The 14,724-nt window shown below is 33.7% G+C and overlaps 1 protein-coding gene across 1 annotated transcript in view; it reads left to right on the forward strand.

Moving 5' to 3' along the window:
• Positions 1-14,724, forward strand: part of DACH1 (dachshund family transcription factor 1) — a 382,796-nt gene that overhangs the window by 206,218 nt on the left and 161,854 nt on the right. Inside the window, exon 4 of the mRNA XM_012723346.1 lies at positions 751-912. Within this exon, the coding sequence (XP_012578800.1) occupies positions 751-912 (162 nt within the window). The remainder of the gene's footprint in view (positions 1-750; positions 913-14,724) is intronic.

Here is a 14,724-nt window from a genome sequence, read left to right on the forward strand (position 1 = left end):
CATAGAAGGGTGAGAAACCTCTCCTTTGCTCAAAATCCTTGCTGGCCCTTAACATCTATAAATAGGGCATGGCTCTAGTTTCTGCTCTTGTACAATCTGGCCTCAAGCTCATTCTAATCTCATGTTCTCCTATCTCCTGTTCTCCAGATGAAAAGAGTCCAACTGTTCTGAACAAACATTGTGGTTTAAAAGCGTCAACACTGGGACTAGAAAGTCAAGGATGAGAAGTCAGGGAGTGAGTCACGGGGGCAAAGTTATTCGAGACAAAAGGAGAGGTATATGCAAAAGCGAAGGCTTAAAGAGGCAGCGCAAGAACACATGTCCGTGCCATATTCAGTATAGCTAGTGTGGCTTGACAATAAGGAAACTTTGAGTGATGAGTTGGTTTCTCCTGCGTAGTGAAGGGCTTTGCGAGATTTAACAGGAGTTCAGCTTTCCCCCACCTCGAGGAACAGGAATGACATATTTAGATTGATTAGTTTAAGAGATAATTCCGGTTACGTTTCTATTGAAATAGTTCTGTGTCTGAATTATGTTTCTGCTCATATTTAATTTGGAAGGGTAGCGAGTACTGTCTCCCTTACATCAGTGCTGTTTCAGTGGCTAGTTGGTTATGGATATATGTTATTAGAGTGTTGCATAAAGAAATTAGAGACTCTAATATGTTTGTATATGTGTCTCTAATGTACATGGACTATTACATGAACAACCAGAATTTGAATCACCTCATTTTTAATTTATTCTTTTAAGGTCTGACAGCAGCAGCTGCAGCAGCTGCCGCTGCTACCAATGCAGCTATCGCTGAAGCAATGAAGGTGAAAAAAATCAAATTAGAAGCGATGAGCAACTATCATGCCAGTAATAACCAACATGGAGCAGATTCTGAAAATGGGGACATGAACTCAAGTGTTGGTAAGTTTGATGTTCACTGAAACTTCCTGTGATCATTTTGCTATCAAGTTACATTCTTTTGCAGAGCATAACTACTGCTTCCCAATGCAAGATGTCCCTATTTGTCATATTGCAAATGGTATATTTTGAAGATAGCATTTTCTCTAACACCAGGCACTCTAGATAAATTGAGCAACTAATTAGCAACATTATTTTTTGTTTTATGATCCACTATATAACTGTAACTTCTACCACTTTTGTCCAAATGATACCTTTCATAATAAAATGAATTTTAATAATTAGAATTCAAAGATAACTATCAGTAAGGTCACAGAAGAATATTTACAAATAAAACTACACACTATCATTTTCATTCTTAATGCACTTATTATCAAATGATAAATTGTATGAGCAGAAGCATATAAAGTTAATTTTTTCATGTGTCACTCTATACATAATCACTACCAATTTCTCTCATTTTAAGGTAAAACTTTAATTTCTTTTCTTTCCTGACTAATTGAGGGGGTGAAAAGTTATTAGTCACTATTAAAATCAAAAGGTACAAGTTTCTCCTCGCAGGATTCAGTTGGGTAGTTTGTTTTGTCAAACAGGACTTCAAATGTGGGTTAATATTTTAATGATATATTTTTAGCATCTGTGTCCAACAGAAAAAAAAAAATTCTGCCATTGCATTGTCTTGTTTGCCTTTAAAGAATAGAAATCATACTCAAATAAGTAAACGAAAGAAGCTTGGGTACTGTAAGATATGTGCAAGATATTACATTCAATTTCATTTTCTTTCTCATGCAGTGTTTTAACAGATTATTTCTTTTGAGCAGCTGTTTACTTTCCAGTCCATTGGTTTACAGTGAAGGGTGTATGAGGGAATACTATGGATTTTACTCATCATTTTCAAGACAATTCTGTGGAAATATATACTCAGTGCACATGTTTGAGTCAGAAGTCCTTATGAAATATATACACAAAATACAAAATGCTACTGCATTTTGTGGTGTTATAGGAAGCTTCTAATGTAAAAAGGGAAGAAATACAAGGGGATAGAGAAGGAGCCATGGTGGCAGATTCGATTTATAAGCAGGTATAAAGGAAGGTGGGGGCAGTTATTAGAAGGAGAAAATGATATGGAAGAAAACCAAAAATAGGATGCTAAAACTACAAACAACTACAAGAAACATCTGTACTTGTGTGGGGAGTTCTCCAGAAGCCAGGTGGAGAGCAGCGGATGGTTGAGGACATGGCTTACGCACCTTCATTTAGACTTTTTAACGTTAAACAGTGTTGAAGTGAAACAAAAAACAAACAACAAAAAAGACAGTTTTCTTTTTTAGAATTATTAAGCGTCTATTACTTTTGAATAGTAGTCTTGTACTTTGATCTATAAAAGAGAACAAAGCTACACTGTTTTTAAAATACGTAATCATCTACTTTAAGTAATAGTTTTCATTACAAAACATAAGCTCCCTTGTTTTCAAATGTTAGAAGAGTAAGTCTTAAATGCAGGCTGTTCTTCTAATTGGTGATAGGAGAAGGGATCTTTAATCAATTTGCTAATATTTCAAGCATCATGATGCCCTCAAAATTTCTGACCAAGAAAACAGAAGTTGACTTCAGATAAACCCATGTGCATAAGATAAAGAAAACATGTCTCAGAAGCATTGACAGCCATTTACTATTTGATATTATGCCATGACTTTTGCCTATTGAACAAATTGTAGTTCGCTTTAATTATCTGGGTGCATAGGTTATCAAAATGACTTAAAATAATTTAAAATTACCTTTGTGTTTTTTAGTGCAAAACATTTCTTTCATTTCAGGAGTTGGTTATTTATATTGCATTTGATAGTACCAACTGAACCAGGAACAGAAATATATTTGGCTTTTCTGAGGGGGTCTTAATCTTTCGAGATTGTGTTAAAATCAGTACCATTGCTAGTCCTAAGTGAAGCAGGTCATTTGTAGTACATATCTGTAGCTGATTTGGAATAAAATGCGATCATTGTCATTTTTACCCTATTCTAACATGCCGCCATCCTCTAAAAGTTTATGATTTATTATCCTTCCAGAGCACCCCTTCTCCCACCCCTCCTTTATCTAGAAAGCAGAGTTTGGGTGGGGGAGAGGGCTGGGGTAGGGTGAGTAGGGTGCAGGGCGGTGGGGGCTGTGGTTGAGCTTGTATAGATCAAAGCCCCTGCTGAAGGAAGAGCTGGCCCCAGGCTTCTCTGGCTCTGAGGATAGTGCCTGCCTCTTGGTAAGTGTTCAATCATTTTATGCTCTGTAACTCTGGTAAGTTATGTAAATTGTTTGAGCCTAACATTCCAAATTTGGAACATGGCAAGAAAGATAGTATCTACATTATAAGCATTAAAAGGGATCATATATGTCCTGTGTTTAGTTCATTATTTATGGTACCATCTGCTTATCACAGTATTTGTTCAGCAGTGAGGTTAGTCATTTTGGTGTTGTTTTTGCTGTTATTTCTCCAAGCTTGCTCTTCTGCAAATTACCTTCTTCCTCTTTTTCCTGCCATCAATTACTTCCTACACCGTTTTCCTGTTCTCTTTGCTAGGTGTTATTTTTTAAGCTGCAGGCAGAGAGGATATTTGGGGGCAACTGCTACACCAACTCGATTTTGTTGTAAATTTGATTTTAGCTCTTGGTAGGGACACACAAATAAAACCAGAGTCCCCGCACTCAAGGGGCATAGTGTATGTGGGCGGGATGGCTAAGTCATAACAAGGTGTACTGAGTCCTCCAGAAGTATCAATTATCTTGGTGCTTAAAAAGTGTATTGAAATGTGAATTCCGGGAGGCATCCCAAGAATCTCGAGGTTTCTATTTCAGAATATAAACTTACCACTCTCATGAATCTATCAATTGGCTCTTTGAAGTAGGGCAACCCCTCAGAGAAGTGCTAGTTAAATGATGTATTACCACTGCTCGGTCCTTTCCAAGACCAGTGACATTTTTAAAGTCAATTCAGTGTTTGCTTATTTTTTTTTTCTTTGTACTCATCTGACTCACAAGTTGTATTAAATATTTTTGGCTTTCCTTTGTAGGAACACTTTTTTTTCTCCCACTTGGTTGTAAATAACTCCTTATTGCCCCAGAAAATAGATTTTGTTGTTACTTGGTTTGTTTTGGCTCAGTAAGATGAAGGGATATTTTTATTCTAGATGACCTTTCCAGATCTTAATATGAATGTAAAAAATTAGCCTGAGAAAGGTGCTTAAGAACCCTTTGACACTGACAGATAATAATTTTTGATCCCAATTTTAGATGCTAACCTTGAGCTCAGATCTTTCCAACAGAATGATCATTTTAGGAAAAGTGAGGTCCTCAGATATATCCATGAGAGGTATCAGCACTCTGAGTAGTAAAATATATGGCCATGTCGCCATTCCCCCTCATCCACAATCAATTGGATTCTTTTAGTTTAATATTTACTTGCTAAGATGAGATGCTAGTCTGTGTGGTGATAAACAGTCTGCTCCTGGCTTCTGAAGGTGACCTGTCAGTTCATATGGACAAATCTCCTGCTTACTGAAATGTACAAAATAAATCATTAAAGCAGGCAGGTGCTCATTCCCAGATTTAAATCACCATAGATTTATGATTTGAATTAATGCTTCATTTGGCCATAGAAATAGATGCTGAGACAAATGATATGCACTGGTTGGGGTTTCCATACTGTAACCATCCTGATATTGATTACTGAGATGTCTTTGCAATCTCTTGTTTATATCAAGTACTATCTTGTGACAGGTTGGCTGATATAAGCTACATTGCAGATAAGAAGGAAAAATGTCCTGAATTCTTTTTAGTGGCAATGCTATCCACAACATTCAGGCCAGATAAATTGCTATTTTTTTTATTTATTTTTTTTTTTTTTGCTTTAAGGAATGATCTACATAACCAGTTTAAAATATACTGCTTGGAAATTGGGGCTGGGATATTGGAAAGAGAGAATTTAAAATCTGTGAACCCAAGGTCAATTCCACAGTATCTATAGCTGTGTTTTTATCTGCTTCTCTGTCTCACTTTTTTTTTTTTTTTTGGAATCACACACATTTTGACAACACTAAATCACAAACATTTTAATCTAAATAAAGGAAACTTAATTTTGCGTGTACCTTTTAAATGCTGTGTAAATATTGACACAGTGAACATCTCTTAATAGTTTCTGTTATTTAAATACTCACTAAACGCAAGTTCTTACTCCCTTAACAAATGACAACAAAGGAAACAACTTTCCAAAGATAAATACATTAAATATCATTTCCAAATGCCAGACTTTGTGGACTATAATTTACCAAGAGGCAGGAAAAGACTGCATTTTTACTTCTCAACATTTTATTTAAGGAAAACACTATGTACACAGTTTAAAGAATACTCAGAGGATTTAAGAGGGACCTTTGCCACTAGCTAATATCTGACTCATAGAACTGGTAAACAGCTATCAACAATAGTAGATTGCTTGCTTAGTAGGAAATGAGTTCATATCTATTCAAAATGTGATCTCAAAACAGATGTCCCAAGAAAATCTCATTGTTTAAACTATAGTCATAACCCCCTAACTGTTGTTATTTCTTTGAGGAAGTGAAGTAATCTTAAGACTTCAGAATTTCTCCTTCTAAACACGATGAAACATAGTGAGGGTACATTGACGTAGTGATCCACAAACCTGAACACATTTTATATGCCTGGAGTGTACAATTCTTTTCATTTCTCATACTTGAGCTAGCTGAAGAATGTAGGAGTTTCAAGGAAAAGCTAGAACTGGACTTTAGAATTACCAGCTGTGTTTTTCAGCAGAATACTTGCCTCTCACTTCTCTCTATCTCAAAACAAAACAAAACAAAACAAAAAGCCATGCAGATGAGAGATAAAATTATCTTCCCTGCTGACCATGTCCTTTCATTTAAAAAAAAAAATCCTACAGATATGGGCTAATTTATACCATCGTCATTTCCTTTCTTCTAACTCACGTGCCAATTTGGAAGAAAAGTTAATTTTATGATTTCAGGAAAAAGTCTTGGAGACCTTGAGAAAGTGAATAAAAGGAAACTGAGAACACAGGCCACCAAGCAGAGCTCTGCAGTTGCACATTGGATTCTCTGCCTTGGCAATGTTAATGAACCTCAAATCCTTCCTATAATTAGATGAGGGAATTGCTTATATTTTCAAACAGATGATGCTGCTATAATGAAACGATTGACAGGGAATTTAAGAGTGTCTACAGTAGTCATTTGGTTTCTGTTATAAAAAAAAAGTTTAAAAAGAAGATTGGCTTTAGACATAGGTCCTGAGAGAGGTAGTAATTTACATAGCATGCTATGACAGGTGTCTTTGTATAGTAAGGAAATAAAATGGAAGACTAGAGAAATGATGGGCAGGTATAGCAATTTTTTGGGGAGGGGGTGTCCTATGCTTATTCTGCTTAGGTTCTTTAAAAGGGGCCGAGACTCAAGAGATGGATCCGGATTGAGTGCACAGCTGTAACTGCTGATGAGCTAATTGCTCCTTATCTCTCAGCCCCATTCATCTTCATTTTTTACCAATTACTGAGAATTATCTGTGTTCTCAGTTGGATATGAGAGTTAATCCTTTTTGGTTAAGCTGGCAGTACTGTGAGCAGATTCCAAATCGGAGGGTGAAAAAGCCAAAGCAAGCTTGCTCTAAAAATGTCTCCAGTTCAATTACAGTATCACTGATTCATAAGAAATTTGCCATTGTTTAACAGATTAAATGTGGAAAGTTTTTTTTTTAAAAACTTTCTTGATGTTTTTCTGCTTAACAATGATTTTTAATATCCTTCTTCCTGTCTGATGAGTAAAATTTAATGATATTAACAGCCAGGGTCTTGTAAACATGGAAATGCACAAGGCTACCCTAAAAGGTCATAACGATTCTGACACATGAAATGAGAAATGTTTTAGAACTGATAGCTGTCAATTGATATATAAACACTTTTAATCGATGCTTTTGCTCTCTGTGACTTCACATATGGTGAGGAAAGCATGTCCAAACATAAACCTTTTCACAAAAATCACATTAGTGGAATTTTAATGGAAGGCTACTAAACATCTCTTAAAAGTGTAGGAACTGTCATGGTTTGTAATTCAATTGATTGTGAATAAGCCATATGGTTCATATCATTCCCTATGCAAAAGATGTCTTCATCCCAGACATTCCATACAATGTTGCTTACCCCAATATTAAAAAAAAAAAAGTAGCAAGCTACTCTTACATAAATTTTAATGAATCTGTAAATATTTAATATTTCTGACATCTTTTCTTCATTAGGATTTTATTTTATTTTTAAAATTTATCTTATTTATGTATATAAAAACGGGTGAAGGCCAGAGGTGCAGGGGGTGACAGGATTCACCAGAGACAGAGTGGAGAGCAGAACAGGCGGGTCTACTAAAATACACTGCTGAAGGGAGCAGTGGGGTAGACAAGAGACGTCTGTTGCATTATGTGGGCCTGCTCCTGGTGGGAAACAATGCTGCAACGGCTGAGGATAGCTTCATAATGCTGAGACTCAATCCTTTGCATCATCAGGGAGGCCCTTCAATAGCTATTTCAAATGAGTCACACTAACCTAAAAATATAAGAAAAATTAGCTGATTTCAAACAAAATTATCTAAAACCATTGTCTAAAATATGTACTTCTTAAAACTTGATAAAAATAATTCCTTTTAGATGCATTCACAAAGTGAGATGGGGGAGCAGAGAGCAAAGTATGTCAGATTGTAGCTAATAAATGGTTGAGTTATTTTGATAACACTCAACTTTTCACTTCCTTATTTAATAATTAATTAACATGATGGCTAGTAGCCATCATTGCTATAAGTTACGTTAATTTTTAAAATTCGGTAGATAATAACAGACAAGAATATATTCTTCCCAGTGATTTCTAAAAAGAAACAAGCCTGAAACAAAGTGTCCAACAAATATGTTGGAATATATACCATATTGTATACTATGCAACTTTACATATGCTAGATAAGGATAGAAACATTTGTTTTGAATATGAGAAAAAAGAATGCTGAATTTTATAACTTTGCCAAATATTTCTATTCCACTAAAGTATGGAAGGATAGTTTCTTTCTGAAAATAGAATATATTCCAACTAGATTATTTTTAAAAAATGCATATGTGCAAATAACTGGTTATTTTATTAAATAATCATAACATATTCTTGATCTTTTTGGTTATATAAAAGTATAGAAACACCAACAATTACCATAGATGACTATGGAAAAACATATTTTTGTTTTAAAATTTTTAAATATTACTCATTTTAACTATTAGATCATATATTTCTACATTGATATGTGTTAATAAAATTACTAGAGTATCATCAATAACCTGTTAATTTCTGTATGATTTATTAAATGTAGTATATGGTCTGTAGATTAGTAGATTACAGAAGTATTTTTACCTTTTTATGTAGTGTGCTCTTCATTGGCATAAAGATTTTTCTTTTTTATTAACACTTGGAAATATTTATCAATTTTTTTTAAAAGATTTATTTATTTGTACATACAGAACTGGGGTACAGGACAGAGGCTCAGGGGTGGTGAAAGGCTTCACCAAAGACAGAGTGGGGAGCAGAACAGGCAGATCGATGAAGTACATTGCTGAGGGGAGCAATGGGTGGGTCAGGAGAGGTCTGCCGCGCCATGTGGTCACCTCCAGGGCAGGCGGGGATCAAACTCATGCAGAAGTGGCTTTAGCTTCTCAGTGCTGTGCTTTAACCCGCTGCGCCACCAGGGAGGGCCTATCAAATGTTTTTTTTGTTTGTGCTTTAAACATGCTTTTACTAACTAGTGAGTAGATAATGGAATTAACTTGATAATTCAAATAGTCCATATTATGAGAAGTTGATTAAAGGGTTTTTTTAAACACTGTGTCTTTGTGTAATCAAAATCATCAGGAAAAGTAAGACATACCCAAATAAATATGTTATCTGGTAGATTCTATCACAATTTGGGAGCGTGTGTGAATTGTAACAATCTTAGAAATACCATTTTCATTGAGGAAAGCCGTTAAAATGATCTTTATCCACTTACATCAACGTTCTCTAATGTTTATATAAACTTTTAAGAAAACTACATAGGGAGCAAACATTTCAATTTTGAATAACCATGGGTCTTATCTAGTCCATTTAACGAGTATTCATTAATATAATCCTCAATGATTTTGTTTTATATTTCAGTTCAAGATTGATGATACATGATTAAAATTATCTTCAACTTTACTTTCTGAAGATTATAATATTGGGTGGTATAAATTTTCAAGTCTTTCATAATGACCTGATATTAGGAGTGCACACTTTGAGAAATACTAGAATAGCCACAATCCAACATTTGAGTGTGAGCCAACACACCCAGGTTTATAACAACACTGTTACAAAGCCTAGTCTTTCTCACTTGTTTGACTGTTACTTCCTTCTAAATTGTACAAATATCTCAAACTTTGCAAAGTCATTTAGATGAATCATGACATGTCAAATTGAATACAAAAGAGAAAAACTAAATGATAATAAGTAAGTAATATAGTTGTTGACATAAATGTCTAAAAATGTCAATTCACCTAAGATGAAATAATGTGGTATATATAATCTGGCAGGCCCTCTATGGCCAACCTCTCTCCCCTCTCCTGCCACCCCCCCACTCCCACCCCCACCCCAAAGGAACCTGGATCATTTGGAAGATAGAAAAGAATGAAGGATTTAAATATGGTTTTCTTTACAGCAGGTCATAATGGAAACACAGACCCTTACATTCAGTGCTTAGAGAATTACCAGTTTGATAATGATTAGGAATGTTGTTATTAAAACAGTATGTGCAGTTCATTTTCAACAGTTTTGAATTAGAGTCTGCACTAATGAAACGGATACGGTTTCCTTCACAAAGGGCAGATCTGTTAGTTAATATCGCTGCAGCAGTGCCTCGCAGACCATGCCTTTAGCTCTATTTGTATTTCACAGCATGATAAGCAAAGAGTGTTGATTTTCAAGGATCCTGCTGATGAAAGGTAATGGCATTATTACATCTTTATCTCAAAAGCAGAACTGAGTGGTAAATGATTTTTTTTCTCTGCTGCACAAAAGATTTCTTGGTTAGAAAACCTTTTTTATTTCTTTACATCATTTTAGTCTTGGAAATGATATGTTATTATTTAATGTCTGCACAGCAAGCTTGAAAGCACCTAATAGCGAATGGATTGGAAGTGAAGTACCTCCTGCTCACAGATATGGATCTTCTCAGTCACACACTGTACCAGCTGTCATCCCAGCCATACTGCTGTGATTTAATTAGTCTGTTTATGTCCTTTCTAATAATATTTCCATCTCTATGAAAGGGCAAATGCGACAGGGACTTTTTCCCTTTCTGGTTCTGCAGACTGAAGAATGTGGCCTACATCTGATATGTGGGGACACAGGATTGAATCACCATTCCTGTCACTTCAAGCTGTTGATAAATTGTTCAGCCAAGAAGTGTACTTACTTCCTTGGGGTCATTTGTAGGCTGGTAGTAATCATCAGCATAGGGACAAAGAAGAAAGGATACATGTTTGTATGTGCTTGTGAATCCTGTCATTTATACTTAGAGACATTGTGCGGGTGTGAGTTTTTAGTGTTAAATTGATATATAAGAACATGTGAACACTGTATTTTTATCAATGATGCCTATCTCTCGAGGGGTCATATTTGTATCTTTTCATCAAGTTCATACAGAATGACATTTTAAGATTTCCCCAGATTTTTTTTTGAACATTTCTAAATGAAAATCCAAAGAACAAGAGATTCATTGGGATTTTAACTATGCACCTGCATATACTGAAGTCTTTGAAAAAAGCTCTTTAGATAAGATATACATATGACTAGGTATGTTGTAGGATTTCCAAGCAAAAAAGAGGCTCTTCATAAAACATTTACTAATTGCATTTTTGCATTAACTTTTCCCAGAAAGTATTCTTAAAAGTAAAATGTTCAAAATAATCTATGCACATATACACAGTTCTATTAGGTTACATAAATATTCAGGTATAAAATTGATATAACAGATTTAATGTAGTGATTAATAGTTTATATTTAAGCTTTGTGCCATTTATTTGATTCAGGCTTCTTCACAGTTTTTGCATTGGAGAGGTTTTAGAGGCTGTCTTATTTCTGTGGCCCTTGATAACAGAATAGATCTCGAGAGAGGAAAAAAAAAAATTGATGCCAATTTCAATTTTTTTTACTTCATTTATGTTTGTAATTAAAAATGTTTATATCACTTATAAATAACTTGCTAATTATTCTGTGTTTAGTCTGCTAATTGGAAATATATTGTTTTACAATTTTTTAAAAATAATTTATCTGAGTGCTAAAATAGTGTTACAAGGCCTTCTGAGATGTCACCTATTCATATTATCTTGATTTTCTATTATTTTCTGTATTTCTTCTCTCCTGCATTTCATTTGAATTACCCAGCCACATTTTGGGAGAGTGAATGGTTAAAACAATGGGTAGAACAACAATATAAATCCAACATTCATGTCACGTAAAAAATGTCAAGGTTAAAAATCCTAGTCTTATCAAGGTAGTCAAGTTGTTTTAAAATGATTTCCTTTAGCAAACCAAATGTCAACCTCCTAAAGTTAGCAATTTTAATACACACAAGCATGTGCTTAGTTTTTTCTTATTTTTTGTTTTCATATACCTACCACTGTTCAAACCTGTTCCTATAGAAAGAGAAAAATCATTTTCAGGACTCTTTTAACATAAATATATCAAAATAAGCATCAAATAGTAATGACAACAATATTTTCAACTCTTCAGATCCTTCTCTGTAATGCTACCTTAGCAATAAAAATCTAAACATTTCACATACATACAACCACACACACACACATGCACATATATATATACATACTCTCTATTTCAGTTTTCAAGAATCTCTCATTAATTTATTACAACTACAGACTGAATTTTCTGAATAGAGTTTCTTAACTACTTTGTTTTGGAAAAACATAGAACTATTATTTGCGTGAGGTGTGTTTATGCACTTGCTATACAGTTGGGCCTAAATGTTGATGATTAAGTTATCTTGACATGAACCATCCTGATGCTTTGGAAAAAATTATCATGAAGCAGTTGATGGTATTTTTTATTAATTGGGTAAATGAATTGTGAGATGTGTGATTGCATGATGATGTACTCAGTTAGTGGTTGCTTTTTGCTTTTACTAATCTCTGTCATATTGGATTTATAAATGGAATGGAATGACCTTTGAAACTGTGATGGAAATGAAGAGATAAACACAACTTGAAAGGACAAACCAATTAATATCAATGTGTTTGTTACACATACATGAAGAATTTGAATCCTTTACTCTCCACAGTAAATTTGTGATTCGTTTGTTGAGTAAAGGAACATACTAAATTCTGAGAGTTACAGAGTTTAATCTTATTTTGTTCTAAAAATATATCATTTGATACTATATCCTTGCATATACAGTACGCAATTAGACTGTTTTCTGCTCATGAATAATTGCCAGTTCCTTTAAGTTCTGACAGACCTTTTTATAAAAAGCAGCATCATATACACATATTTGCAAACATATATGTGTGTAACTATTCCTCTACATTCATATATTTAAGTAAATACAAGTAATCTTAGTTATAGTGATGTTTGACCAAGTCTCTCTTTTCAAAATATAGACTCATAAATGACCTTTCACATTACCCATACAGTACTTTTGAAAATCGTGATTCAGGAATCATAAATAAAACATTTATTGTTTTAAATAACCTTTGGACCTATAATGTCAAAAATATTTTTCAAAATCAATAATAAATATACTTGAGATGCTTTCAAAATAAAATCTGAGAGGCCATTTATACTTCCTTCTTACGTCATGCTTTATCTTTCTGTTATACCCATTTTTTACCTAATGGAGTTTATTTTCATACAAACAAACAAACAAACAAAAACAGAAAGCCAGTTCTGCTGTGGTGTCAATTTTAGAAGATTTGTATATCTTATCCCCTTTAATAGCTTAATTATAGAATATAATCAATTTGATACATAGGTTTTGAAATATTGCCATTGATGCACAGCAAGGAAAAAGTAATACAAGCTTGACATTTTAAAACACTAGCATTGAAAGACTTTCACTTCTAATTGATTTTTAAAAGAGTTCCCTGGAAAAGAAAGCTCAGAGATGTTTATAACGGCATTGGCAACATTCCAAAATGTTTACCACAAAATGTAACTCAGCAGTTCTGTGTTCCTTCATCAACTAAGAAAGATGCGTCCCTTAATTGACTTTCCATGTTAATACTGAATATACCACACAGATGTCTGATTTCTTTGAGGCCTAAATTCTCAAAACTGTTATTTCAAAAAAGTGTTTTTATTTCAGAGAAATTCTTTAATACGAAAATTATGGATAATCAAAAGCTGTCGCTCATATTTTTCTGGATAGGTATTTTCTGGCTCCATTCCATCTTTTGTAAAAAGTCTGTTGACCTCCAGAACTTTGGTAAAACTGACAAAAAGAAGAATTTTAGATAGGTAATATCATAGTCATCTGATTGTTGTTGTGAAGAACTTCTCAGACAGCTAAACAATTAATGGACCTGGTATTCATTCTATTTTCAACAAGTAAGCAGACCAAAATAGAAGCAAAATTGACCACAAGTAATTATTTTAAAAGACTACTTCTAAGTATTGCAGGAAAAATGATTATGTTGACTAGTTGTTTGTTAGTTCCTGTACTTTTTTATTGATTGTTTTTGAATATATGGCTCAGTGATTGAAAATGTTGCTGGCAATATCTTCCCTGTACAGTGCCTAATTTACTTCCTGTGACTGAGAAGATATAATTTATGCATAAATGAATTTTAAGTTTACTACTTTCAAATAATATTAATTTTGTAATGTGCTATTTCTCTGAAACTGAGTCATAAAGTAGTTGACAACTTTGTCTCTATTTTATTTTACTCTTCTGGATCTGTTGATATTGTATGTCTCATTTTCTCAGATGAGACTCAGTGCAATAATGTGATATTTCAAAGTATGACCAGCCAGAATGAGTCATTTATTTGTAAGCATTTCTGTTTGAGATGAAGACTGTAGTGTAATTGTATAACATCTACTTATTCCCTCAGGAATCTGGAGTGATTTGTAGCTTGAAATGTCCGTATCATAAACTCATTCAGTGCAGGCAGTATTACTTTTAGTCAATAGCCAGGAATTCTGATTAGTTGGGTATAAATCACTAATGTTGAGAATAAATGTGACAACAACAATGAATAAAAAAGAAATGAATTGATAAAAACAGGTAAGGAAGTCATCTAGTAGACAATATCACCTAATTTGTCAAAACAGTACATTACTTACAACAGGTTTCATCTGAGAAATAGATTTGCATGAAAATATTCTCCCTCATACCAAATTCACATGTGTTTTTCTCACCTTTGATTTTAAAACTCTACTAAAAGCACACATTTAAATGTTATCACACTCTTTAAAAACAAATATAAATACCCATAAATAAGTACATATGTATTAATATTTGCTGTTTGTAACCTACTCAGAACATAATGTTCCATTCTTCCTTAATTTGGTTTGAAACAAAGGAAAAAAACATAATTGAGCATTATTTTTCATTTTTTCATAAACACTGTTAGCCTTTCAGTATATTCACAGAATTAACTCAATATATCAGTCACTAAAATAAAGGTTTATTCGACCATACACGTTTACTTTAGATATTCATTTGTTTGTACAAATCATACATATGTATGTCA

This window comes from Condylura cristata, unplaced genomic scaffold (genome assembly GCF_000260355.1).
Source record: "Condylura cristata isolate star-nosed mole 26May11 unplaced genomic scaffold, ConCri1.0 scaffold00010, whole genome shotgun sequence".
Taxonomy (NCBI): Eukaryota; Metazoa; Chordata; class Mammalia; order Eulipotyphla; family Talpidae; genus Condylura; species Condylura cristata.